Source organism: Phyllostomus discolor, chromosome 7 (assembly GCF_004126475.2).
Source record: "Phyllostomus discolor isolate MPI-MPIP mPhyDis1 chromosome 7, mPhyDis1.pri.v3, whole genome shotgun sequence".
Lineage (NCBI taxonomy): Eukaryota > Metazoa > Chordata > Mammalia > Chiroptera > Phyllostomidae > Phyllostomus > Phyllostomus discolor.
Genome location: NC_040909.2, coordinates 99,307,384 through 99,334,089, shown reverse-complemented (window position 1 = coordinate 99,334,089; position 26,706 = coordinate 99,307,384). Strand labels below are relative to the sequence as shown.

The window sequence follows — 26,706 nt, the reverse complement described above, 5'->3', positions numbered from 1 at the left end:
GCCCTGCGGGAGGCGCCCCTGCTGCCCTGGCCGGATCGCTTTGCCTTTCTACTCTGATTCTGATGGCTTTAGAAAACTGATAGGAAACATTTCAAAATATACTGTAAAAAGTGTGTGTTTCACAAGCAGGACCTTTTATACATTCTCTGAATTTCCATGACAAATTTAAAATAACCCTAAAGACATTTAGTAAAAGCCTTTCATTTAGTGGAAGGAGAAAAGTATGAATCACCACCTGTGAAAATACACAGCTTTGCCTAGAATTATGCCTTTTGCAAAATAAGAGAATTGATTATTTTTTTCAATGATCTCTTGGGCAGATGCTGGCAATTTTATTTAATTAAGCTGCTATGGTAAAGCAGGTGTCAGAAAATATGCCCACGTCCCATTGAGTCCTTTCTCCGCTCCCCAGGGGGAAAAAGACTGAGTTTGTTTTGTAGATGTGGCTTTGGGATAGGACCAGACTGAGTAGTCATTGCTCGCTTTCCTGTCATTTCTATACTGGCCCACCTTGTTAAGTAAATCAAGAGGAAATAGAGTGAATAAAATTGAAGGCAGATGATTTATTTTTAGGAGAAAACCATAGCACATGTATCCCTGTGTACGGTAAAAACTTAAATTATGTTTAAATTGTAAAACAACAACAAAAAAGCACTTATCTTCTTTCTAGGGTTGAAAGTTATTCAAAACTTTATCCCAAATCTTGTACCAAATTAAAGTTGTGTGATGCTGTTGAAGTAACCACAAACAACAAGTGAGAAGTTGTTCATCTCAGAAAGCTATGCAAACATACATGCACACACACCACAGAATGGTAAAGTTAAGGAGAAAGTGTAGATGATCCAACATACTTCAAGGTCTAATTATTTTTTATTCTCTAGAAGTCAATAAATAGGCATTAAAATGTACAGGAGCATCTAAACTTCATGTGTGTTCTTGGGAAGGAAATACTTATTAAATGTTGTTATTGAATACTATCTACATATTTCATATAACTAGAAGGAATCTTAAAATAGTACTAGAATTACTCCAAGCCTGATGAATCAGAATCAAGAAGAAATCTGTATTTTTAACCAGCACCTTAAATCTTCTAAGTGGTTAAGGTTGGAAAACATTAATGTAGTAAAAAACCAAATGCCACCACCTCAAAGAACACTTTGATAAGTCTTGAAAGCAGGCTGAAGCAGACTCTACTCTCTGCCTCACAACTCTACTATATAGTACACCTATCCATAGGATACAATGTTTTCTTAACATCTTTATAGCTCAAGGGGAAAGAGATCCAACCAAGTGTCTGGGTTTCAATAAAAGTTGAATGAATATAAGAATGAATGAATGAATTCTAGTTTGGGATCCTGTTTCAGTATGTGACCTCAGACATGTTACTAAACCTTCCTGAACCACTATTTTCTCATCTACAAGAATGAAAATTCTGACCTTTTATAATTTGTTTTTAGTGTTGAATTAGTCGTTCATTTGTAAGTACCTACTTCATACCACATCTTTATTTATTTGAGTTAAAATTATTGTATTTAGCCAAAGCTAAGATGATACCAAGTATGAAAAAGCTATTTATAAAGTGTAAATAATCAGTAATGGAATGGCGTCTTGCCAATTTGATTTGATTTTGTGTTGTTGGAGCAAAAATATAAGAAGCGTTTAAATCTAGGGATTCTGAGAATATTTAAATGCTAATTTAAATATTTAAGTATTTAGTTAAAAATTCAAAGAGTACACTACCTTCTTGTAATTCATTAAGAATTTCAGAATATTTAACTTCAAGCTTCTAGAGTTTTTCCCACCATCTTCCATTTTAAAAAGAAACTTGTAGTGAACCTTTTAATGAAATGGATTTTATTAAACTTTGCACCTTTCTAGATGTTCGTTATTAAGACCTAATTTTCATTAAAATATTTTCAAATTGCTGGGGGAGGGTGCTGTTTGTTTCACTACCAAATGAGCTCATATTTTCATTTCTTTCAGGAAAGTACATAACATTTATTCTGGACCCTTCCCAGTACCAGTTAGTGATGAAAAATCACAAATTGAGCTTCCAACAGTTTTCTAATGACATATTAAAGAAAGCATTTTCCATCCAAAAGTTTATAACCGATGAAGGCCTGAGCAATGAACTGCACGACTGCTATCAGTATCTGCAAGGGAGATCCTTGGACGTACTCTTGGAAAACATGATGCAGAACCTGCAACAAGTTTTTGAAGCCCAGCTATTTAAAACCACGAACTGGACCATGACGCACCTGTTGACATTCTGCAGCTCAGTAATATTCGAGACAACATTTACCACCATATTTGGAAAAGTCGTTGCTGGCGATAGGACAAAATTTATTACTGAACTCAGAAATGATTTTTTTAAATTTGATGCCAAATTAATACATTTATTATCAGACATACCTATGGACCTTCTAGGAAATGCCAAGTCTATTCAAAAGAAACTTATAAAACGTTTGACATCAGAAAACTTGGCTAAGATACAAGGATGGTCAGAAGTTGTTCAGCTGAGGCAAGCTATCCTGGAGAAACACTATACTTCCACGGACTTTGAAATAGGAGGTAAGAAATTTCCAAATGATTACTTATCTAAAATAGAATAATTTACAATAAGACCTTTGAAATAAAAAGACAAAATCATGACCTTGAAAATTTTTATGCTCTTTCTAATTGGCTAATGATAAAATGTTTTACTCTCAAACAACCCTCTGTGATAATTGATTTTTTTTTTCTTTTGCTGAGGTGGTAAAACAAGATACTTAATGGTGATAATGAGAAAGAGTATAACTAAGCTGCATTTACTCCTCTTATCTTATCCCCCATCTCCCCCCACCACCACACACACATTACATTTTAAACTATTCTCATTAAGCAGAAAATTAGACTTCAGAAGCCTATTGGTCCTCATTAGCATGCACTGATCCTTGGCTGGGTCTGTGTCCTAACATCTTTTAATTAGCACACTGCAAATCTAATCAGTGTAATAAACGCTATTAATCTTCCTTTTCACTTATTTTCTCCCAGCACATCATTTAGGCTTTCTCTGGGCCTCTGTGGCAAACACTATTCCAAGCATGGCCTGGACGATCTATTACATTCTACGGCACCCAGAAGCTATGGCAGTGCTGCGTGACGAAATTGACCATTTGCAGGAGTCAACAGGTCAAAAGCGAGGGTCTGGATTTTCCATCCACATCACCAGAGAACAATTGGACAGCCTGGTCTACCTAGGTAATTTATTTTTATCTGTTATGAAGAAAAGAAGGTTACTTCTCGGCAAACTCAGTTTATCACTCAAAGCTATTTACCAAGAGGTGGAGGACACAGCTGCCTAATTGACATAATAACACCCATTTACATCAATTATAAATTATGTAGTTTATAGCTGTAGATACTCTCGTTGCATGTAAACACTAAGGCCTAGGTAATTAACTATGCAAGGTATGCAAAGGGCTAGACCAAAGCTTTGCAATTATTTGAAAAAAAAAGTTTCTGCCTATTAAGTCATTTGATTCTGAGCATCTGTTGGCATGCTAATGCTTTCCAAACACTGCTGTTCTGTCTCGTCAAGAAAGGTATTTGGGGCTTGAAAAAGAAAGTATTTCAGAAAAGCAACTTATGTGCAAAATATATTTATTCCACCCTAAAATGGTGTCTATATTTTCATGCACTGCTAGGATGTTTTATACAGCTTGGAGTGCACAATTCTGAAAAATGTACTACAAGTGATTTCCATTGGAAATTCATGATTTAAACACACTTTGGTTTGGGCAAGGAGGGAGAAGAAGGAAGGGAGAGAGGGAGGGAAAAGGAAAAGCAATAACTATAAATTACTTCGTGTGAAATATCAATATTTTATAAAATATTCACTGACATCAGATATGCGTGGTCACTATGTTGAATACATTTTAGGTCAGGGGTGACAAGGTTGTTTTTCTGTTTCTACATACACCTATATACTAGTGACACCTGCTTTTGACAACAGCAGTTGCATTCTCCTTTACTGGTTTTGATGTGAACTGCCTATGACAATGTGATAAACTTCAATTCCCAAAGTTAAATTCCATTTCAATGACTTATCCTCTATTCCTTCTGTATTGACATTTCATCCTGTGGTATCCTCTACTATACAATAGTCCAAGTCTCATTAGGCAAATACAGGAGTAAGTCTGTATAGGTCTACCTTCCTTCACTCCTTTGACAATATAGGAAAGCATTTTAGCCCATGTTGGTCTCAATTTTTTATCTTTTAGATATGTTCGAGTTTTTTTGGTAGGAACTTCCATGCACAAATGTCCTACAGGTCTTGTCCACCTGTTGGCCTTAAGAAGAATGGCCCAAGAGATTGTTCTCACTGTTTAGGGTGAAACCCATCAGAAGCGGTAGCTGGAACCTGGCCTTGTGCTGACTGTTGGAGAGCTTGTTCAGTCAATTAGGAAAAATGTGTCACCTTGTAGTTTGCTGTTTTTAGCATACATTATCAAAGTAATTTTATATTTACTTGGTGAAAGAAAATAATCACACATTAGTAAAATACAAATATTATTTTATTTTTCTTTTGAGAATTATTGAAGAGCAAATGCACAAAATTTGCATAAAGTTCTGGATAGTTGCCTTTACATGGATACACAGTATTTCCTGAGTAGAAGATAGATGGTTCTATAAAGGTCAAGTTTGCATTTCCCATCTATTCAATTGCATTTTATGAATCTGACGATGGATACTGAGAAATAAAGCAAATAAGCTTCAAAAATATATGCTTATATTCTACAGACAATTATTACTCTTTTTTAAGTACATTTTATTGATTATGCTGTTACAGCTGTTCCAATTTTCCCCCCTCTGCCCCCTTCCACTAGGTTCCCCCCTTTTTCAGTTGAAGTTCATCAACTCTCTTTTTACCTACCTTCTCATTATTGAAACCAAAGGTCATTTTTAAGTTGGTGGTATGAAAAGAGGAAAGTTTAAATGTATGTGATCAAAAGAAAAGGGTCCATTCAAGCCCACAGCTAGAGCTAGAGATTTTCATCCTTGGAGTGCTCATACATTCACAACTCATTGACCATCGATGAGGGAATGACAGCAATCCCACCTGAGTATAGATCCTCCTGGATACAGGCAATGTCTTCCAACACCTGGAAAGCAGACCTCTGTTTATCACAACCGTGGTTACAAGCAGAGGCCAGGTAACACTCATTATGAGAACTTAATCTTCTAGAAAATACCGTGCATTTTTTTCTTTCATGAGATAGTTTTATGCAGAGGGGAACAAATTTTTATATGGCTCAGTAACAACAGATAACCTCTGCATCTAGTCATAGCCCAACTGTATTTCTGTATGTCAAAAGAGTTTGAACTATATGTACAAAAGGCAAGATTTGCAGAATTAAATATTTGTACAGTGTACCATATGGTAGGAGTGTATGTGCTTCCTGTTCTCATCTTCTTAAGGAAAGTGTTCTAGTATTCTACATATAATTTCTCTTTAAAAAGATATCTTGAATTTTTATTATTATATAAAAGAGATTGCAAGGATTCAATGAATAATGCATTTTTTAAAAAACAAGAACAGAGAATTTTGTTATTAGTACAGCAGTACTAATCACAAAAGTACTAGTATTTTTTATAGAGATATTGCATGCCACACACATTTTTTATACAGTGAGGTTGAAAAGGAAAACTAGAATGTCATAGAAAATGGTGTCTTATTCCTGAACAAAAATGATTTCTCTAGAGTGGTCCAGAAGACAGCCCAGCAGGGCACAGGTGATGTAAATCTTCATGCATATCTTACTGACACTCCTGGCTTAACCGTGTGGACCTCAAATTTATCAAATTTCCTCTGATGTCAATATGCACCTAATATCAGCAAAAGTTAAAGTGTGTAACATAGATTAGACTTTTAAATACCAAGCCCAAAGCAATCATCTGTTTTAAGAGGTTGTAGTGGATTTATGCTTTTATTCAATACCCTTGAACATCTTTCTTTAAAACCGTTCTACATTTCACTTAAAGAATAACACAACTTTAGCCCTGGCTGGTATGGCTCAGTGGACTGAGTGCCAGCCTGCAAAACCAGGGGGTCACTGGTTCTGTTCATAGTCAGAGCACATGCCTGGGTTGTGGGCTGGGTCCCTGGTTGGGAGTGTGTGAGAGACAACCAGTCAATGTATTTCTCACACATCAATGTTTCTCTCCCTCCCTTCCCATCTCTCTAAAAATAAATGAATAAGATCTTACGGGAAAAAAAAAGAAAACCGCAGCTTTATATTTTTGTATATTTATGTAACTGATAAGAATTTGGCTTATCATGACCCTCACTAAAATGTTATATCAAGCCCTGGCTGGCATAGCTCAGTGGATTGAGCGTGGGCTGCAAACCAAAGTGTTGCAGGTTCGATTCCCAGCAAGGGTACATGCCTGGGTTGCAGGCCGTGATCCCCAGCAACTGCACAATGATGTCTCTCTCTCTCTATCTCCCTCCCTTCCCTCTCTAAAAAATAAATAAATAAGCCCTGGATGGCGTAGCTCAGTGGATTGAGCGTGGGCTGGGAACCAAAGTGTCCCAGGTTCGATTCCCAGCCAGGGTACATGCCTAGGTTGCAGGCCATAACCCTCAGCAACCGTACATTAATGTTTCTCTCTATCTCCCTCCCTTCCCTCTCTAAAAATAAATAAATAAAATCTTTAAAATAAATAAATAAATAAATATCTTTAAAAAATCTTATATCAATTAGTAAAGGTCTCTACCATTAAATTTAAATTCAAAATAAATTAGTAAATACAGTGAGGTTCAGATAACGGTTACTTGGGGCCTAAATCTCAATAGAAAGATGAGCTGAGAAAATAGAAATTTTAAAAACTCTAAGAGAAAAGTAAGAGATAATGCAAGGAGCAGAAGCTCTCAAAATTAATTTGTACTTCTTACTTCAAGGTTTACTGAAATAATGTATGTAAATAATAAAAAGTATGGGTTCAATAAATATTATCTATTATTGTCAGCAAAAGGATATTAAACTTCAATGTCATCCCTACAATGCTTATGTTTTCTTTATTTTCAAGTATTTGTGAACCAAGCTGGTATGCTATTCAAGTCCACTTCACCCTCCAGGAAGGCACTTTCTGCATAGCGCCCATGAAAAGAGCAACTGTACTCTAAGTAAGAACATAAGGCAAAGTGGATTATAACTCTTAAATTCTTATAAACTCTCAGGTGAATTGCCAGCAATTACATATCCTGAAAATGAGAAAAGTTGCAAATGTGGTTCAAGTTGGGAATATTAGAATAAAGGAAGGTACTGCAAAACTAGGGTTTGGCAAAATTTGTAATACTTTTTATCTTTTTAAACAGAGGTCAGATATTTCAAAGCAACTTTATGGACTTATATTGTTTTGTGTGGTCTTCACCGAGATACTGGGGGACTGGGGCAGCTATTACTTTGTCATTAGTTTTACCGACAAGAAAAGTTGAGGGGAGGGTGGTACAAGGGAACTACATGGTAATGGAAAAAGAAACACAATAAAGATGAAAAATAATACTCAAGGTGCTATATAATTAGCCTAAGATCGTAGAGGAAAAGGAGAGAGGCAGGACTTTAACTTGGGCTTTCTGTCCGAGGCTTTTCCCCTCAGACCTCTCTGCTGTCAGAATCACTGGAGTCCTTTTCATTGTCCAAACTGAAAGGGGGGAGGAATTCTTTGTGTCATGACCAACAAAGGCAGCCATAATAGTCACACGGACAAGATCCGAAAATGTGGGCTAGATGATGATATTTTTAATTTCAGATGAGACATTAAGAATGACAGTATTAATAATTATTTTACTATGTGGCAGGCATGTATTTTAGCTTATTTAATCCTCAAGTATCATCTATAATTATTGGGTAACAAGGTTCAGAAAGTTGAGTTAACCACCCCAAATCCTACAACTAGATAGTGGCAGAGCCAGAAATTGAGGCCAGGTCTGTCTAACTCAGCGCTAACCTATAAACACTGTCATCTTATGGAAAAATGCTGGAGATGTACCTGAGACCTTGACCGCTGTTTTTTACACATTTTTTTAAATAAAAATAATTTTTTCATTTTGAATAGTTTTAGATTTACAGAAAAGTTACTAAGATAATAGTGTTCCCATATATCCCTGACACACATTTTCCCTTATTATTAACATCTTAGTGTGGTATATTGGCAAAATTGTGAGTGTTATTTTGAAAAAAAACTAATTTAGTATTATAAAATATGGTTATTTGAGAAATTTAAATTGTACATAGTTTACACAATAACAGTAAAGTTTACAAAAACAATGTTCTCTTCTTGTGGGGTTACATAGGAAGTATCAATTCTACTTCATATTAGAGACTTCCAACTGGAGCTGAGGGGAAAAGCATCTTCCATAAAGGGGCGCACCAGAAATAAGGGAGTGAAATGTTTATATGTAATCTAGGGAAACATCAGTTAAAAAGTGAAAAATACTGATTTGGATGTTTATCGAATTTCCAGCTCAGCACAGAGCTAAGAGGGTTAGATAATATAATGAATGCTGGAAGCAGGAGTTGAAAGGATTGGAAGGGAAATTTAATGAGAATGCAGATTATGGTATTTAGGTCTAAAAATCAACTGCATAAGAATAGGGTGAGGAAATTCATGGCTGAGCAAAAAAGGTTTGAAGGTGTGGTTCTCAGCCTGGATTCCTCATGGGAATCATCTGGGAAGCCTCAAAGATACTCAAACCTGCCCCCCCCCCCCCCCCCCCCCCCCCCCCCCCCCCCCCGCCACACACACGCAGAGGTTCTGATTTCAGTGGCCTGGGTGCAGCTTTAAGAACTCTCTGGATGATGCTAATATGCAACCAAGGTTTAAAAGCATGTATTTAAAAGTGTTCATTATTGCATTAGTCTTGATTGCCTTAGTCTGGGATGGAGTACTTATACTTACTATTATTATTATTAAACCATCTTATGTGATTCTAATGGACAGCCAGCACTGATAGCTTCTGGGATATCAGAAAGCTTAAAACAAGTCAGTGGTTATATTATTTCAAAAATCTATTGTTCATCTGCTTCCAACAAAACAGTAATGGAAGAATGGTATTTACGGCAGGAAAGTAGTTGCTCTCTACTTTTCCAACTGAAGTAACACACCCAGTTCTGCCACATTTTAGTGGAACATTTACTAATTGAATTCATCCAGTATGTCAAAAAGAAGGAAAGCCATATCTTCTCTGACACACAATTAAAAAATGACACAATAGTTATCTTTAAACATTTGTTAAGGGCTGTTATGGGGGAAGAGAAATTAGAATTTTTTTCCTTTGGGTTTTCTAAAGGGGAATAATGAAAGGGAGGCAAATTTCAGCTCCGTATGAAAAATATCTTTCTACTAAAAGGGACTTCCTGGATGCCAACATTGGAGATATCCAATTAGAAATTGTACAATATCTGTGCTAGGATCGTGGGAAGCATTCCTATTTACATGTACCTTCCAATGGTGAATTACCTAGATTGCACTGGCTCTGAAGTCCAAATCCACATGCTGTGTTCTCTTGTTTCTACATATGTGAGCTACCATTTCACACCAGCAGCAGTAGCTCAGTGCCCTGAGCAGAGTAGGACCTGAATAAATGTCAGTTGAATATACGAATGTTGACCTTACATGCCTATATTTTAGCAGTAAACCAAAGGCCATGTCTGCAATGCAGAGTAAAAGCAGGCCTTCATTTGCACCAGTACAGATTCATTTTTGACTTTGCTAAAATAGACAACTGTTGATCCAAAAATTAGTTATTCTACTTCACATTACCTGGTTATTATAATTCCAGATTTACCTTCTCACCTGTCTTGAAGGCAGTTGCATAAAATCATACACACATCTGGACCCTCACACCCTGTAGGATGTACTGCCTCCAGCTTCACCTCCCCCCTTTTCACCTACCTTCTTCCTGAGACCTACCTCCAAGTGCACAGCCCCAGCACACTGTGGCAGGGCCTGGCTGTTCATTTCACTCCAGTCACCATTGCTATCCACTGATCACCATGGCTAATCAAATGGTATGACAGTCTGCCCCAATCATTAAGATGACCCAAATTAACAGCCTGGCCATGTCACAGTACATTCATTCCACACACACAGACATGGTTTAAGTGTGAGGCAGAAACTTGGATGTGCTTATTTGTGTTTGCACTGTAACATGCATTATTGATAGTCCTATGCTGCTTCCCCACTTTAAATCTGCAAATGAGAATCATCTGTCAATTATTACAGCCAGAATGGAGATCTAAGGGCAAAAGAGAAAGTGGATATGCCTTTTCCCACTGCCGTTTCTTTCATTTGCCCTTTTCCTTCACAGTTACATTGTGAAGCATCTTAGCTCAACACATTCCTCAGCTTTTTGCCTACAGTGGATACTGAATCAGAATATTTTTATATCCTAAAGAGAAACAAATCTTCCCTAGCCAGGTGAAGAAGGCAGTGCAGGCTCAGAACTGTAAACTGCTTGTGGGAATTCGGTGACCCAATTTCCCTGTCAGTACTGGTCAGTGAAACTTAGTTCTTAAAAAAAAACACAGGCAGCCTTATCTTAATCACCATTGCAATTCTTGGCACTTTACAGTGCCTGGTGTAAATTATCCCCCAAATATTTGCATTCTTGATAGCCATTTTTCTACAATGCATTTAATAAGTAGAGGGTCCTATTACCTGCTAAATGTTAGTATAAATTAACAATCCATTATGCACAATAAGTTGTATAAAACATTTACAGATAGAGATCATGTTTAATTAAAATTAACTTGCATATGAAAGCCAGGCGCACTAATGATCTCAATGACCTTTTATTACCTGCAGCCCCTTGTTTTGGCTGGAATGATTGACAGCTTGCTGTTTGGCTACCATGTTGAATTTCAGCTGACAAGACTTTTCATTTTAACTCAATTTGCCCGCCTATCACAAGCTGGTGGCAGGCCAGACCCAAGTCACCCAGCTTTGCCTCAGCAGCTTGCTCTAGTTCTCATTAGTACGCATTTATTCAGTGGAAATTGGAAGACAAATGCTTGAAGGCATGTGAACTAAGTATAGCAAATTAGGTTTAAAGACTGAATATTTATAAGTATATGGAAAGTTTTTTTTTTAATTCTAGAGCAAATTGAGAACTGAGTGCTAGCTTTGGCATAAAAGAAATAAAGATAGAAGGGGGAAGGAAGATTCTAAGAATAACAATACTATAAGCTTTTTCTTTCCGTTTTGGAAATATGTAAAATGCCTCTGACAACACCTTATCAAATACCAACCTGGCCTCTCTTTCGTGGAGCGCTTGCACAATGAAGCTTAGCACCTCGTGCATGAGAAGGGGGGAAAAATGAGGGTCATGTTCAATTGTTGCTTGGTTATCCCTTGGTATGTTTTAAATTGCCTTGTTTGTTCGGCACTAGCACAGAAACAGATGTTGCTCTACCGTGCAGGATAATTTACTGTACCTCCTGGTGCAGCATGGAAGGCCTCCCAGGGCCCAGCTGGTCTGTCAGTGGCACTGGCTGGTGTCTGCTCAACTATGACAACTACAAGTCGAGGCTGCAATTTTTTTTGTTGTGCGGTTGTCATTCTTCTCAACATATAGCTCTGCCTGCACTCGCACTGGGCTGGTGGAGAAGCTGCTGGCTTTTGTGCCTGTATGTGGCAACACAGAGGCACGGAAGCTCCACTCTCCGTTGTTAATAATAATGCAACTCATTACTCCTGTCGTCTAATGATTATCGGCATGATCGCTCAGAGCAAGAGCCAACGTCGCCTTGCACACATAACTGGTACTGGAAGGTAAAACAGATTTGTCATTTACGATCTGACCGCTAAGCCACACTTTGTGTGCTCCATTATTGTGATTAACTTCTGCCTAAGATATGCTCGCCCAATTGTCATTTGTGATACTGCAGTGGGCGCAAGCTGCCCTGCTTCCCGCGAGCGCCTCAGCCAATCGGATGTGACCATGTTATTTGGACTGTTAAACGCCTTCCCTGTCACAGCAGCCACCCCACAGTTATTTAGCTTTTGTATTCCTTCCTCCCACACCCCTGCTGGAGTTGGTGGGGAAACGATGCTGCTGCATGTGTCAGCTACCATTTCACACCACAAGCTAAAATGATGCTGTGCTGTTGTTGACCCAACAGAGCCGACAGCCGTACAGGGGGAGCCGGCCCTCGATTTTTACCCCAGAAAAGTTGGTCACTGGTGTCCTGCCAGCTAAAATCCATTGTGTCAGGTGCCTTGTGGCTATTGCAGTAGAGTCCATGTTCCAAAACAAAAGTTCTTTTCTGGCCCCATCATCAACAAACCGTTTTGACTCTGCCTGATTATAATAACGAAGGCAGTCCAAAAGAATATGCACAGCCTCACTGTACGTCACATTGAATCACCACACCGGCCACACAGAGCTGACCGCAGCCTCATTTCTTTAGACAAACGCAGGCCCAGGGAAAAACCTCCTGGGAGAAGGCACCCAAAGCCACTTGATAGTGCTTTGCAAGCCATGCCTAGGTTTACGTTTTGGTGAAATAGTATTTATTTTTATTTTGTGGCTGATGAGAGCCCCCGCTGACCAGTCTGCTTCTATAATCTAATGATGAGTACTTATGTTTCAGAGCTTTGCTGAATACTGCTAGGGAACTGGGCTCTGTGTGTATGTGTCTGTGGTTGTACATTGCACGCCACAAACAACTGTGTTACCAGGGGAAGGGGGAAAATACTTGGTTTGGAGCTCTCTTTTACATTGCTGATTAGAAAGAATCAAGCTTTATATTCCAGGACCCATTCACGCTGGTGAAAACATAGTCAGTTTTGATTATGAAGGCAGAGATGCAGACCTAGACAGGAGCTACATGCTGATATGCATGCTATCAGAATGATTTATGCAAATTATGCATATTATTCCCAAAGGGATTCCTCCTCAAACTGCCAGGATAAATTGCCGGAAATTAGCCATAAAATCTGTCGTGCTAGGAGCAAAAGGTGAAGGCCACTGGGAAAGCAAGGACATTCAGCTTCTGGAATCTTCCAGGTTATGATGGTGGCTGTTATTTTCCCTGGATACAAGAGAAATAGAGTTTTCTTCTGAATCCTATAAAAGTATTTTTCCTTTGAAATTTTTCCAGCAAATGCTGACTCACATTTTATTTACAGCTAGCATAAAAGAATTTAAGTGTTAAGCTGTCTCAGAAAGCACCACTACAATCACTTTACTATTAACTGCCTAAGTGGTTATTAAATGTCTCAGCCTGGCTTTAAAGGCATAGCTGTTCTGTAGGTTGGTGAAATAACCCACCAGCAGTTGTTTAACAGGGATATGGTTTTAATTTACAATGGGTATACCTGTAACACAATGTTTCTCTCTTGCAAACTATTCTTTCCTACAAAAATTCTAACCAATGACTTTCTGCCTCAGCACAGCACTTTTGCTCCATCTGTGAAATGCCAGGCCACAGCTGTCTCGCCAGCCCCCTTCCCACTCTGGTCTGGCAAAGCCATCATCTCAGCACTCAGTGAATCTGATTAGGAAAGCTATTGGTGGTGAGCTTTAATGGCAAATTGGGGGCACTCCCCAGGACCTGTCATAGTTTAAGAAGCTGTTGCTTGTTTTCCTTCAGAAAGCGCCATTCTCGAGACTTTACGACTGTGTTCATTTTCGTCCATCATGCGCTTCATCCAAGAGGATTTGACTCTACCGTCAGAGACCCGGGACTACCTTCTGCGAAAGGGAGACCTGCTAGCCATCTTTCCTCCCATCTTGCACTATGACCCTGAAATCTTTGAAGCTCCAGAGGTAAATAAATGTCGAACTGGTCACTGTTACTTCTTAGATATTGAAAGCACATTCTTCTTCTTCATGAGCTCTTTCTATCTCTTTTTTTTTACCACCTCGTTTTAGATAGGATTTGAGACACTTTGATGACTTCTATTTTTCCTCCAATGGGAAAATGTTCCTGTTCACTAACGTGCTTCCTAGGATCTCTCCATCAAAGATTTTGTGGCCTGTAAATAGGGATACCGTGATGAGACTCAGTGCTAGTGTCTTCCAATGAAATGGGCATTGTGCCTAGGCCATCATTACCTTTAGGGCATATAGGTTTCACTTGGCAGAGAATTATTGAAAGCCATAAAAGGCAAGCTATTGACAGGCGGCTTAGAGGATAAACAATGACAACAATGTTGCCAAGTCTTTCCAGACTGGGTTTATATCCCAAAGTCAAACACCTTCATGGTCGTAGTTAAGCCCATATACTTTTTAACCTCTTACTAAGGATATGTGTTCCTTCTTGATCAGTTAGGATGGCATTATGAACTTGAGATTGTAAAGCTGCTGCTCACGGGCGAAGCTCTGAGGGTAATTGTGTCATCCCCTTGTATTTTTCCCCCCAAAGCTGGAGTTAATGACTATCAAAGACTGGAAATTAATCCACCCTGGCTCATCCCTTAATACCACTTTAGAGGTTCACCACCTGCATGCAAATTGAATGCAGTCATATTCTGCCTGTGCGCCTCATGAAGTAATGCTGTTGCTGCAGTGGTTTTTGTATATAAAGGGCCATTTTTCAAAGGGAATCTCTGTGCTCTTTTGAGCAGTTCAAAAGCTGGACCACTTTTAAACCCAGTTTCTTGAGTGAGTTGTCATGCAGCCAGGCTGGATTAAAAAATTGTTGAATTTTGGAAACCAAAGAGAAGAAGACAACTTCAAATATAACAAGATAATATGTATTGATTTCATCAGCAAGGCAAAATTTTTTAGGCGAGGGAGAATGTGTGTATGGTTTCTATCCATTTCAGAAGAAGGGGCATTAAATGAATGATGAGAGCGAGTCGGAAGCGAGGTGTTAGTGAGTGAATAAGCATTTCCCAGACAACAAGCTTTATTTCCACGTGGGCAAATATCAAAATTTTCACACCCAAGTAGTCAGTTAACAGGGACAATAATTAATATTTGAAAAATACTTTAAAATGTTAAAACTGCTTTATTTTTAGCTCTGATTTTTAATGTATTTAACTTTATTTTTTCATTATATAATTATTCCAATAGTCACTAAGTTTACCCTTCATGTCATGATAATAAAATCAACAAATACTCAACAAATGTTTGCCAAATCACCACTGTTTTTGTGGAACTGTTCTTTGGGTTCCTCCTACCCTCCAATCCTGACCCTGGCCCAGTGATTAAAAAAATGACCATAAATGATACTTTCAGGAGTTTAAAAATCAAAGTTAAATATTGAACATGTGCTGATTTATATTTACATTATAGTATTTCTATAGAATACTAACTAGCAATGTCCAAACTTTACATAACAATTGACCAATCTTAATAATAATCGGAAGGGTTGGCCTCATGCCAAACCTGTGTAAAATGAAAATCACGATATTGTGAATGCTGACTTAGTGTCACTGGGGTAGGAGCTCTAACTTAAGTTGATAAGCACTTTCTATTATTTACTAGTCTTAACATTAGTCAATTATGCCTGACTAATGTTAAAGGTAACTAGCTAATTCTTTGCCATGGTATTGTTTTCTTGAAATTAATTGTGGAATGCTAATAATTATAGTTCAGACCATTTTTATATGATTTGGCAAGGTCCTGTGCAATCATCCTATAAACATTTACTAAGCATTTACTACTGTCAGGCATATAAATTGATTCCTTTTTTTCTTATCAACTTAGGATGGCAATAATATCCTATAGATGCTCATCTGACAGATGCCCACCCCAAAACAGTGATGCACTGACAGTAAAGAAGGCACATCTGTTCTTGTTACAAAGAGCCTTGGCCCAGCAGCTCTGGCCCCTGGAGCTCATCAGACACCCTTGTTTTCCATCTCCTTACCTTTGCATACTACATATCTTGAATGGGAGGACGGGCCTTAGGTATAGAAAACAGACCATTGCTATTGGGTCAAAAACATGAAGACGACAAACTCCACATATCAGTATTGTTATTCTCAGAGAGCACAAAGCCACTGAAGAGCCTTAGCAGGACATGGGTTCTCCCAACTCAACAAGGTTGTTCAAGTTGTTAAAAAGAAACTGGCTTGGCCATACCAGGTTTCAGGTTGTTCAAGTTCCACAGACCCTAGAATATTACATTACAAAAGCAGGCCATGATTCTCCTTCACCCATCTCTCTGTTCCTGAATGTCCCTCCCAAGAATCATCCTTAATTACCTCTTCTTTGACAGCGTCACTGATTCCCACCTTACTCCTAGAGAATTTGCCATTGCCCACTCTGTGCCCTGTGTATGCCTTTCATGTATTTTTTATTATGGTCCACACCACATAGTATTTTGCAATTACTTATTTACTTCTCCCTGCTTCCATATGCTACAAGCCTAGTGCCTCCCACACAGGAGAGTGTCCATAGATGGTGAACAAACAAGGGGATGCCAGGATGGATGAATGCACTGAAAGTGAAAATACACTCCAGTTAAATTTGTAAATCACCCCGGATATTGCACACTCATATATGTACTGGGCCTGAATAGATGAAGTGGCTTGTGTATAAACATGGCAATACTATCTGGAGTAGTGAGAACTGTGGCAAAAGGAGAACCCAGGAGCCATCTTACTGAGTCCATGTGGCTGCTTCTGAGTTAACCCTCAGCTCTTACAAGCATGTAGGCCTGGTATGGCCAAGTCAGTTTCTTATTGACTCAAAAAATGTGTTTCTAAGTGAAGCTTAGAATAGAATTTTCAAATGTTTGGACAAAATAAAGTTTAAAACACAATGTTGGCTAAACAAAAAGTGTCTGTGAATGTAACTGAATCTATAAGCTACGGACATGTAACCTCTGTGTTACAAATTATTTTCCTGAATATTTGTTGCTTAGCTTATTGTAATGTCACTGCTCAGGTGGTTCTTGCCTGTGTGAGAAAACAAATTGGCAGTAACATTGAAAACAATGAGAGAAAGCAAAGAAAACACCCCTTCCCAGTTCTTTCTTCCTCTTTCTCTGTTGGTCTAAATACTATCCAAGAATATCCCAGGGGTGTCAAAGTCATTTTCACTGGGAGCCACATCAGCCTTCAAAGGGCCAAATGTAATTTCAGGACTGTATAAATGTAACTACTCCTTAACAGTTAAGAGAGAGCTTGGCACTGCTGCCGGGTAGAAACAAGATAAAACAAAGTGGAGGGCTGGATTTGGCCCTTGGGCCTTGTATTTGCCACCTGTGAGATAAATTAGTTAGGAAAGGATAGTTCTTTAAATTTTTCTGAAGGCTTCCTCAAATTTACATCTATTACCAGACATAATTCAAGCACTGGCTCTCAAAGAATTGGTTAATGGTGATGATTTCTTTTGTGCCAAAATGCAAAGTCGGAGCTATCAAAAAGATCAGATCTGTTGGGTTTTTTTCTAGGCCCAAAGTGATATGGCGTAAAGGGAAGCCTAGGGAGGTCCATATTGGAAGAAACAGCAAACATTTAAGATGATAACAGATTATCATAATGATGTAGCCTCCTAAAGTAAGAAAACAGTGAAACAGTTAAGTAATTATAAAGCTGTTGAAGTACCCACTAAAGCTCTGAAGTTCAAAGGCCTCTAAATAATTATTGTCTATATTTCAAACTGGAATAGAGTTGCATTCCTTGTATACTGCAAGGAAACAAATGTATAGTGCATATCTACTGTCCAGAAAGCATGTTGATGGGTGTAATGGGTGATGCAGAAATAAAAAAGACCTCTGTCCTTAAGAACTCATGGTTTAGGGCTTGGCCTTACCACATGGCGATCTCATAGCCAAGCCCTTCATGTTGACAGGGTTTCTGCCATTCCAGTGAACCGCTATACCTGCTATGTTGGAACCAGCTGGTAGACCAACACTCTGAAAGCCCCAAGTTTGTCAGTTTTCCTGGTATAAATAATCCCACCTTGGCTGATTTCATGTAACCCACTTGAAGACCCTAAACATGGAGTTGAAAAGAGATATATATGCACACTTGTTTGAGCCAGTATAAGCTGGCTGTAGCACACCACTGGTTGGAACCTAGGTTGTGGAGATAAAAAGGGACTTGTGTCATCTGTCATCTTGCTCCCAGGAGGACTGACTGTAAATCAGGGCAACAGTGCAGCTCCTCATCCATTCAGAACACTGGCAGTTTTTATTTCTAGGAAGTCACATCTTTTATCTAATCTAGATCCTTATGCTCAAATGATGAACTGAGCGAATCCAAGACCTGACCGTACTGAACATCATCTACCTCAGCAAGACCATGTTTGTGCCTTTTTAACTTAAGTGCTTCACATACAGGAAGAACTATAAAAATCTGTTGAATGAACTAAATGTGATGTTTGGAGAACACAAATTAGGGTGTTAGACAGTGCTCCTCAGTCACTTACACCAAAAAGTCTCCTCAATTCAGAAAATTGAATCATCTATCCAGTGCTGATTTGTAGTGCTAAATATTATACCATTTTCCCCTTGTAAACACTGAATATTCATCTACTCTTCATTCTCTACATGTTTATTTACTTATTCAATATCTCTATTTTTTCAAAAGCTTGAAGATTGCTTTTAAAATATACTTATTGTCATGTATTTATTCATTAATTCGACAAACATATATGGAGTCTCTACTATGTGTGTAGCACTCTGTTGGGTGCTTCAAAAATACAGAGATAAATAAGACAGTGCGACAACTCCAATCTCCTGGAAATTCTTGGCTCTGCCATTTCCTGTGGGTTAGCTCTGTCTGCAGCCTGTGGCAAGATGGCCACAGCAGTTGCAGGCATCATTTTCACATAAAAGTAGGTCCAGAAGAGAAAGGGTAGTGAACCATTTTTGTTTGTTTGTTTTTGTTGAAAAGAAGAAAACTTCTCCCACATGTCCCCACAGACTTTTCCCGTACAGCACTAATGAGATTGGTTCACATACCGTAGCCTAAATCAGCCAGAGGCAGTGCGACGTGAGTACTGCCGCTGGAGCCTAGACAAATCCGATACAGAAGAAAGACACTGAGGAGTCATCTACAACAATCGTCAGAAGAGCAGTGGGGAATTTCAATGTCTTACCCTTTCTCTTATGGCTTCTTTATTCTTATCCATTTGATGATATTGCATTCAATATTATTAATTATGATACACTGAGATATTTTAAGAGCTCATTTTAAATATGAAACACTGAGCTGTTATAGTTATAAGAGTTGAAGACAACATGATGAATCCTGTATTTAAGTTGTTCCAAGTAAACATGTACATCTTGAGCTTTCTAACCCTTTGTTCTATGGCACTGTGACCTCCAAATCTCAGGGATGAGACTCTTACACTCCTTGTTACGGCCACACTATATCCCTAGCAGCTGCCACAAGCTTTCCCCAATATCAGTTCCTACTCTGGTTCCCCATGCCCTCGCAATAGAAAACAAACTGAAAATAAATTTCTACTAAAAAATATATTTATGCCTATGTGCATAATATATGACATATATATATTATGCCTTTGCCCTTAATGACGGTCTCAGAGAAAAAGAAGGGGGTCTCTTCCCTTCTTGTTTCATAATATATTTAACCAAGTAGGAATTTCTAACATGTTTAGTATGAGGAAATTGAATAGAATATGATAAAAATTAGAGGAGTGACATTCCTGGTTGAGTAGGGATTTGAAGGAACTGAATGTAAACACTAAGGTCACAGGGGTAGGGGACCAGCATGTGCAGATCACCATGGTCCCCCAGAGGGCAGCACAGCCAATTTCACAAAGAACAGGAAAGTAGTGACAGTCTTGCTTACTTACAACATTATAAAGGACATTTATAACAGGACATTATTCAATCATAACCCAAGCTAAGTTTTCTTTTTGTATTTTCTGGCTTAAACAATAGAACTACAGTGAGACCATTTTTAACAAATCATTTCATGGCAAAATTAACTTGAACTGATTTGACCCCAGCCAGGAGTTCTTGGGAAGAGTGCTGGTTTCCTCAGATTGGTCAAGGGCCGCAGCACTAAATTGGGGCAAGCGGGCCTGGGCCAAGGTAATGGACAAAGGTCACCAGGAAAGAGTGCTATACAGTAACTCTATGTCACAAAATATATATCAACAAAGAGTTCTTACTCATAAGATGAACAGATAGTTTCAGTTTAGAGCTGATTAGATTGTATTCGAATACATCCCAGAAATTTCTCTGTGGGAAAACACACTTGTATTCTAATGCAGATTAATTTGCCATTTTGATTGCATCAGCTTACAAGTTGGAGTGGAATAGAAGCTACCCAAAGTGTGTTTTCTAAGCTTGACTACTTATCAAAATACGTATCCTGGGTACATGAGGATAAACCCAGTTTTTTTTAAAGAAATGATTTTGCTGGTATTAATAGTGGCATGAAATGAGATGGTTCTTTTATGATGAATTCATAATCTATCCAGGTATTGTAGGTTTTCTCTGTAACCTGAAATGCTTTTTCATCTGACCTGCTTCCTTTGCCTTTGACACTATGTAGCTCATATCCAAGTTGTGTGCTGGCAGATCTAATGCTAATGAGCACCAAGCACAGGAAATACTTGGTCATTTTCATGCATGCCACGTGTTAATTTAATCAATGGTTTAATTCACCATGGGCTGAAATAAGGTCACTCAGTCTCCTCTTGGAAACTCGAGTGAGAATAAATTAAGATGGCAGGCCAACACCTGAGATGATCCAGGCCCATCGTTTTCTGTAACAAGTAATAGAACTTATTTATGAAAACATATCAGAAACACCTGCCAGCCTAGAGTTAACCCAAAGAGAGTTCATTCTAATAGAACTGTCATAGGAGAAATTCAGTCCACCATCAAAAAACAAGCAAGACCAATTTTGTGGCTTAGCTCCTCTCTAATGCTTCATGTGAATTTTATTATTTTACATCTATTGAATCTAAACATAAATGAACACTAAGCTCATAGTTCTTATCCATTAGTAGATGACTGGGAAAGAATAGAAAAAAAGCATGTTATGGGTCCTCAGCAGCTCCTATTCATTATTCCAGTAACCATGGTGGCAGTACCGGAACCCTGACCTTCTACCCAACATTGGCCCATCAAGTGCCCATTAGTCAGGACCCACCTCAATGAACAAAAATAGAGATACTGCCTCCATACTTCGGAAACTCAGCATGGGAGAGAAAGGTGGATTAGGAAGGAAAGTCATATAGGTGCTTGAATTCCCCCTTCATATGGGAGAAGTAATTTCTTAGTAGAATTTGAGTTTTTTGAAAGTTTATACATGATTTGCACTTAATCAAGCTTTACATTCTTAAAAGGAGCCTTGTAAGGCAGGCAGGGGAAGCTGGCTACTTTGTGGATATGGACTCAAGCTATTTCATGTAAATTTTTTAACAGTCTCTATTTCTTCCTCACAGGAGTATAGATTTGACCGCTTTGTAGAAAATGGTAAGAAGAAAACCACCTTTTTCAAAAGAGGTAAAAAGCTGAAGTATTACCTCCTGCCATTTGGATTAGGAACCAGCAAATGCCCAGGCCGATTTCTTGCAGTTAATGAAATAAAGCAATTGTTAGTTGTACTTTTAACTTATTTTGATTTAGAAATAATAGATGATAAACCTGTTCAACTAGACTATGGTCACTTCTTGTTTGGTGTTCAGTACCCAGCTTCTGATGTTTTATTTAGGTACAAAGTCAAATCTTAAAGAAGCTAAAAGGAAAGAAATGAGATCTATGGAAACTAACCTAAACGTCCTTAGCTCCCTATTCGTTTCTGATTTCTGCAGATGTAATTGCTTTGTTGCTTTTGTTTAAAAAAAAGTGCCAAATTTGATTTGATTTGAGATCTGTTCGGTTTGTATTTGGTCATAAAATAAAACAGGATGGTGGCATGAAAATAAATATTAGAATCAACATAATGAACCTAACAGCAGTTTTCAGTTTCTACATACTGTGATTTCTCACCTGTGATTGTAAATACGCAGCAATAGATTTGGTACTGTGGGAGTTTTAAAAGTCACTCAAATTCATTTCTAATATATAAATACACATTTTATCTACTGCTGGAAATTGACACAGTCTAACAACTTCCGAATTGGCAGAGAACAGAATTTGTTTTCATGAGAAAGACTCGATGAAAGTATTCCCTTCAAGTATAATATTGATAATACCTATATCACCATGGTATATTTGCATTAAATGAGTTTTGCAGTAGATTAAATACTTCAACTTCAATATTTAGTCTTCCATAAATGCTCTTTATTACTTGTATACTATAGTTCAATAAAACAAAATTTCTTGTGGTATAAGACCACTCATGTTCAAGTTTGATACTGATAAGATTTAATGTATAAGAACACACAAAAACCTATTATATATTCAGCAGTTGCCCTAAACATTAGTATTAGGTTTATTGTAGAAGCAAATGTTGAAATCATTTCAACATTTCAGTTGCAGGACTGATTGTAGCATTTGGCTGGAGTGTGAACTATATCGTTATGCCAGTGTTGCAATTGAGACTTTCCTAAATGCTTCTATTCATATAAATTGAGAAACTGGATAGTAGCATTTGTTCTTGATACCTGACCTTTTGGACTTAAAGTTTACTTTATTTTGAATTACAACATTACATAATGGAGTATAATTTTATATACCACAATGCAGCATTGTGTCCATGATGCAAAGGTTTCTAGTACCAGATTACCAAGTGATTGTCTGGAGTTTGATATAATGATAATGCTCTATCTACAGAGGCAAAAAGGTATTAAAACCCAGATAATTCATGCTGCATTAATTGAGACTTCTAATATTTCAGAAATGTGCTATTGTTTTTAAAAGGAAATTGATTTTTAATAACCTTATAAAGTACTTACCATATGTAAGAAGAAGATAGATTTCCCAGCATTTATTTTCTCCTTCCTGAAATACATGCTCTAAAAGGTCCTTAGTGAAGGATTTCTGGTCTAAACTCTACTTTTGTTTGACTGATGTTTTCATTTTTGCCCTCATTCTGGAAACATGGTTTCACTAGTTGCCCATGTCTAGGATGAGAACTTTTTCCTCACAGCGCTTTGAAGATATTGCATGTTCCTAATAGGGCTTCCATCAATGTTTTCAAGAGGTTAGCCCTTTATAAATTTAATTACTCAGTAGGTAGCCTGTGTCTTCTCTCTGACAGCTTTAACATATTGTCTTTGTCTTCAATGTTCTTTGTTTTTATTGTCATGCTTGTGATTCCTGAATCTGAGAATGTGTGTCTTTCATTAAGTATGAAATATTGTTGGCCATTATTTCTTTAAATATTACTTCTCTCCAGCTCTCTGTTAAATCCTCTCACTCTATGCTCAATGTTGTCTGAACTTTTCTTCTCATATTTTATATTTCTAATTTAAATTCTTGGTAATTTCTTTAGATCTCTCTTCTAGTTTTTTTTTTCTTACACTATATCAAATCTGCTTTTTAACACATCCATTGAGTTTATTTCTTCCTTCTTTTTACTTTAACTCCAGGTTGATAGGATTGAGTAATCATACTCCTTATACCTGTTAGTTCATTGTACACAATTTTAGTTGGTCCAGGCAAGGCCTCTCTGGCTTTATTTACTCATTCTATTTTATCCCTAACCCCCCACCCTAGAACCCTCCCCATTGTAGGCCAACATTCTAAAGTGTTTATGTTTATCTTTTTATAAAACATATATTATTATCTTGGGTGCATGTTTTTATTTACATAAATGTATTTTCTGTAAACTAGGTCCTTGTCAATTCAATATTCCATAATGTGCACCCACCATGTTTTAATAATCTTTACCCAGGAAACTGTTGGTGGGACAGTTACTGTGAGGGAGAGGCCAAAGCCCAACCTACCCCCACTTATCTTCCCACTGCTGTGCCTAGCCACCCTCCACCATGCGCTGCTGCAAACCTTGTCCTCAACCCCAGCACCACAAACATACATGCATGCCCCACTTGGGCCCTCAGCTTTATCTCCTAAAGCATAAGCATAGCCCTATAAGCATAGCCCATGCACTTCGTGCCAGGACATCTAGTCCATCATATTACCTTAAATGGAAGCCTTCAGATTCTTAAATTCACCTTCGTAGTACACTTCTGTGATGTTACAGCAGAGAAAATACAGAAACTTATTCCATTCTAATTTCTGCTTAATTTATAATTGGAAGTATATATGAGAATTTAGAAAAAAAAAGTAAGAGTAAATTAAATGGTTGAGAAAATATTCTGCAAAAGCAATGGACAGGAGAACCGAAACAAGAGAATCCTGTGACCAGCTTAAACCTAGTAATTAAAGAGGGTTCATGAACAGAACAGATGTCATGGTGCAATAAGTTAAAAGACATGGTTTCTAGCTGTGACATCACTGGTTTATTATTATCAACAAGTCACCTTGCTTCTCAGTGCTTCAGTTTCTTTATGTGCAAAATAAAAATAAGAAGGCCTTTTCTACACCAGGGTTTATTATGGGGATTAAACATAGTAAGATGTGTGAACTTATTTTGAAAAGTGTAATGCAATATGCAAATATAAAGCTGTAAAACAGGTACTTTAACAATGTTTGCCTTTTAAAAACTTTTTTATGTATTTGTAAAAGGGAATAGTATGTTTGTCATTAGTTAATGCATTAATCATTTATTTGATCAAACATTTATTGAACATTTCCTCTGTTCTAAATATGTTGTTCATTAGATTACCTTTCCTCAAACACATACAGTTTATTAAGGAAAACAACATATTCACAGTTAATTGATTATAAATGTAGTTGTAAGTAATAAATTCATCCTTTTAAAACCATTCTAAAATTCTGATTTATCACTAGTTCTGACTAACCTTCCATCATTCTTTCCACATTAATGTTTTGTAATGAGAAATTACTATGTGCATAATCATACACAATAAAACATATACAGCAGGGATTGTGATTGTATGGTAAAAATAACCAAAACCAAATACAGTCATTGAGGCTCCAGAATGTTTTTCAAACTGTATTTTATGTATTATAAAGTCCATCTTTTCATTTGTAAGTCTCCCCTAAGTTTCAAAATAAAGAAAATGAATCATTAATAATGTTGCTTTATGTCAATGGCCAATAGTAATGATGCATTCAGTTAGCAAAAACTAAGTGTTCTGAAGGTATTAAGATAAAAGCTATTTATCACTAAATAAGGCATGTGATAAGCAACCCGTAGGAAATTTTATCTGCCTTGTCTTGGTTTTCCTGACAATAGTTCATTGTATCTTCTCCATTTCATCATTAAGTTTTGGGTCACAAGTCTAAGGCAAAGGAGCTTCCCAACTCAATAGGGGTAACTTTTCCTGTAAGCATCTTCTAATTTAACAGTGGAATCTTAAAACCAATTTCAAAGATCAAAGCTAAAAATTGTCTAAATTTTGACTGTAGTGTAAAATAATGTCAGTAATTATAAAACAAGAATTATATGTCAGTAGAATGTGCCCTGTTTTAACCTATTAAGTTTGCAAATGTTGCAAACTATTATTTACTTGAACTGCATTATTAGGTATTCATATTCACATACTCAATTAAGAAAAAGTTAGCAAGCCAAGATTACATTCCCTGTAGCATTATTTTAAATTATAATGAGCAATCACATAAAACTCTGGTATTTCTCTAAAGCAATTATTGCTTATTCTACTTCAGAGTGTTAATCTAAATCAGTGATCATTGATGTTTGAACATTTTAGCTTTAAATGTTTATTCTGTTTATAATACCTTCTTGAGTAAGATAAATTTAACTCATGAAAAGCCCTACTACATAATTTTAAATAGAAGATAATTTGGCAATATTTATGTTTAAAATTGTTTTAGGCAGAAGAATGCTATACATTATAAAAAAAAAAACTATTGCCCTGAATCATATGTTTAATATTATCTTTTGATTTTAAAATGGCATATATGTGGGTTTATGAGGAAGCATATTATGTTAACATTCTAGGTAAGAAACATGCTTTGTAAATCTATTTAATTTTATTTACAAAACAAATTCAATAAATCAATTTTTAAAGCACATACCAATGGCTGTGTCTTCTTATTTCCCCATAAGGAACATGTTAGACTTGACTACAAGTAGCAAATTCTTTGGGAAATAATTTTTCTGTCTGAGTAGCCCCATGTCTCATCACCTCCGCACACACATGTGCATGTATTTTTATTTTGATATTCTCCTTAAAGGCATATTAATTGTTATATTCAGAGTATTTTTCAATATATTTTAGCTTAGTTATTTATGTGGGAAGTAAACACAGATCTAAAAATATCAGTGACTAATAAGTTATTTATTTAGTTATTCAGTTATTTATATTGATTTTAAGGAGACAGAGGGAGGGAGACATCGAATTGTTGTTTCACCTACTTATGCTTTCAATAGTTGATTCTTGTATGTGCCCTCACCAGAGATCAAACTCAGAACTTTGGAATATAGGGACGGTGCTCTAACCAACTGAGCTACCTGGCCAGGGCCATAATAAGCTTTTCAGTAAGTTCATTTTAACCAGACTGACCTTGCTAGGCTACAGTTCTTAATAATTATTATTATTCTGTGGAAAGACATATAAGAACAATAAATGAGACAGAACTTCCCATTAGATGTGGGCTTTGTCCTCCGTGGATCACTGTACCACAAATAATGAATAAAACAATAATATTTGGACAGTATTCTATTCTATATAAAGCTGAAATTCAAACTGTAAAAAGGCATATAATGCAGAATGCTGTTGAT

The 26,706-nt window shown here is 37.2% G+C and overlaps 1 protein-coding gene across 1 annotated transcript in view; it reads left to right on the top strand.

Moving 5' to 3' along the window:
* Positions 1 to 25,568, top strand: part of LOC114514660 (cytochrome P450 7B1) — a 162,691-nt gene extending 137,123 nt beyond the window's left edge. The window contains exons 3-6 of the mRNA XM_028533882.2: positions 1,984 to 2,571; positions 3,034 to 3,240; positions 13,641 to 13,816; positions 21,374 to 25,568. Of these exons, the coding sequence (XP_028389683.1) occupies positions 1,984 to 2,571; positions 3,034 to 3,240; positions 13,641 to 13,816; positions 21,374 to 21,661 (1,259 nt within the window). The 3' untranslated portion in view covers positions 21,662 to 25,568. The remainder of the gene's footprint in view (positions 1 to 1,983; positions 2,572 to 3,033; positions 3,241 to 13,640; positions 13,817 to 21,373) is intronic.
* The last annotated feature ends 1,138 nt before the right edge of the window (positions 25,569 to 26,706 follow it).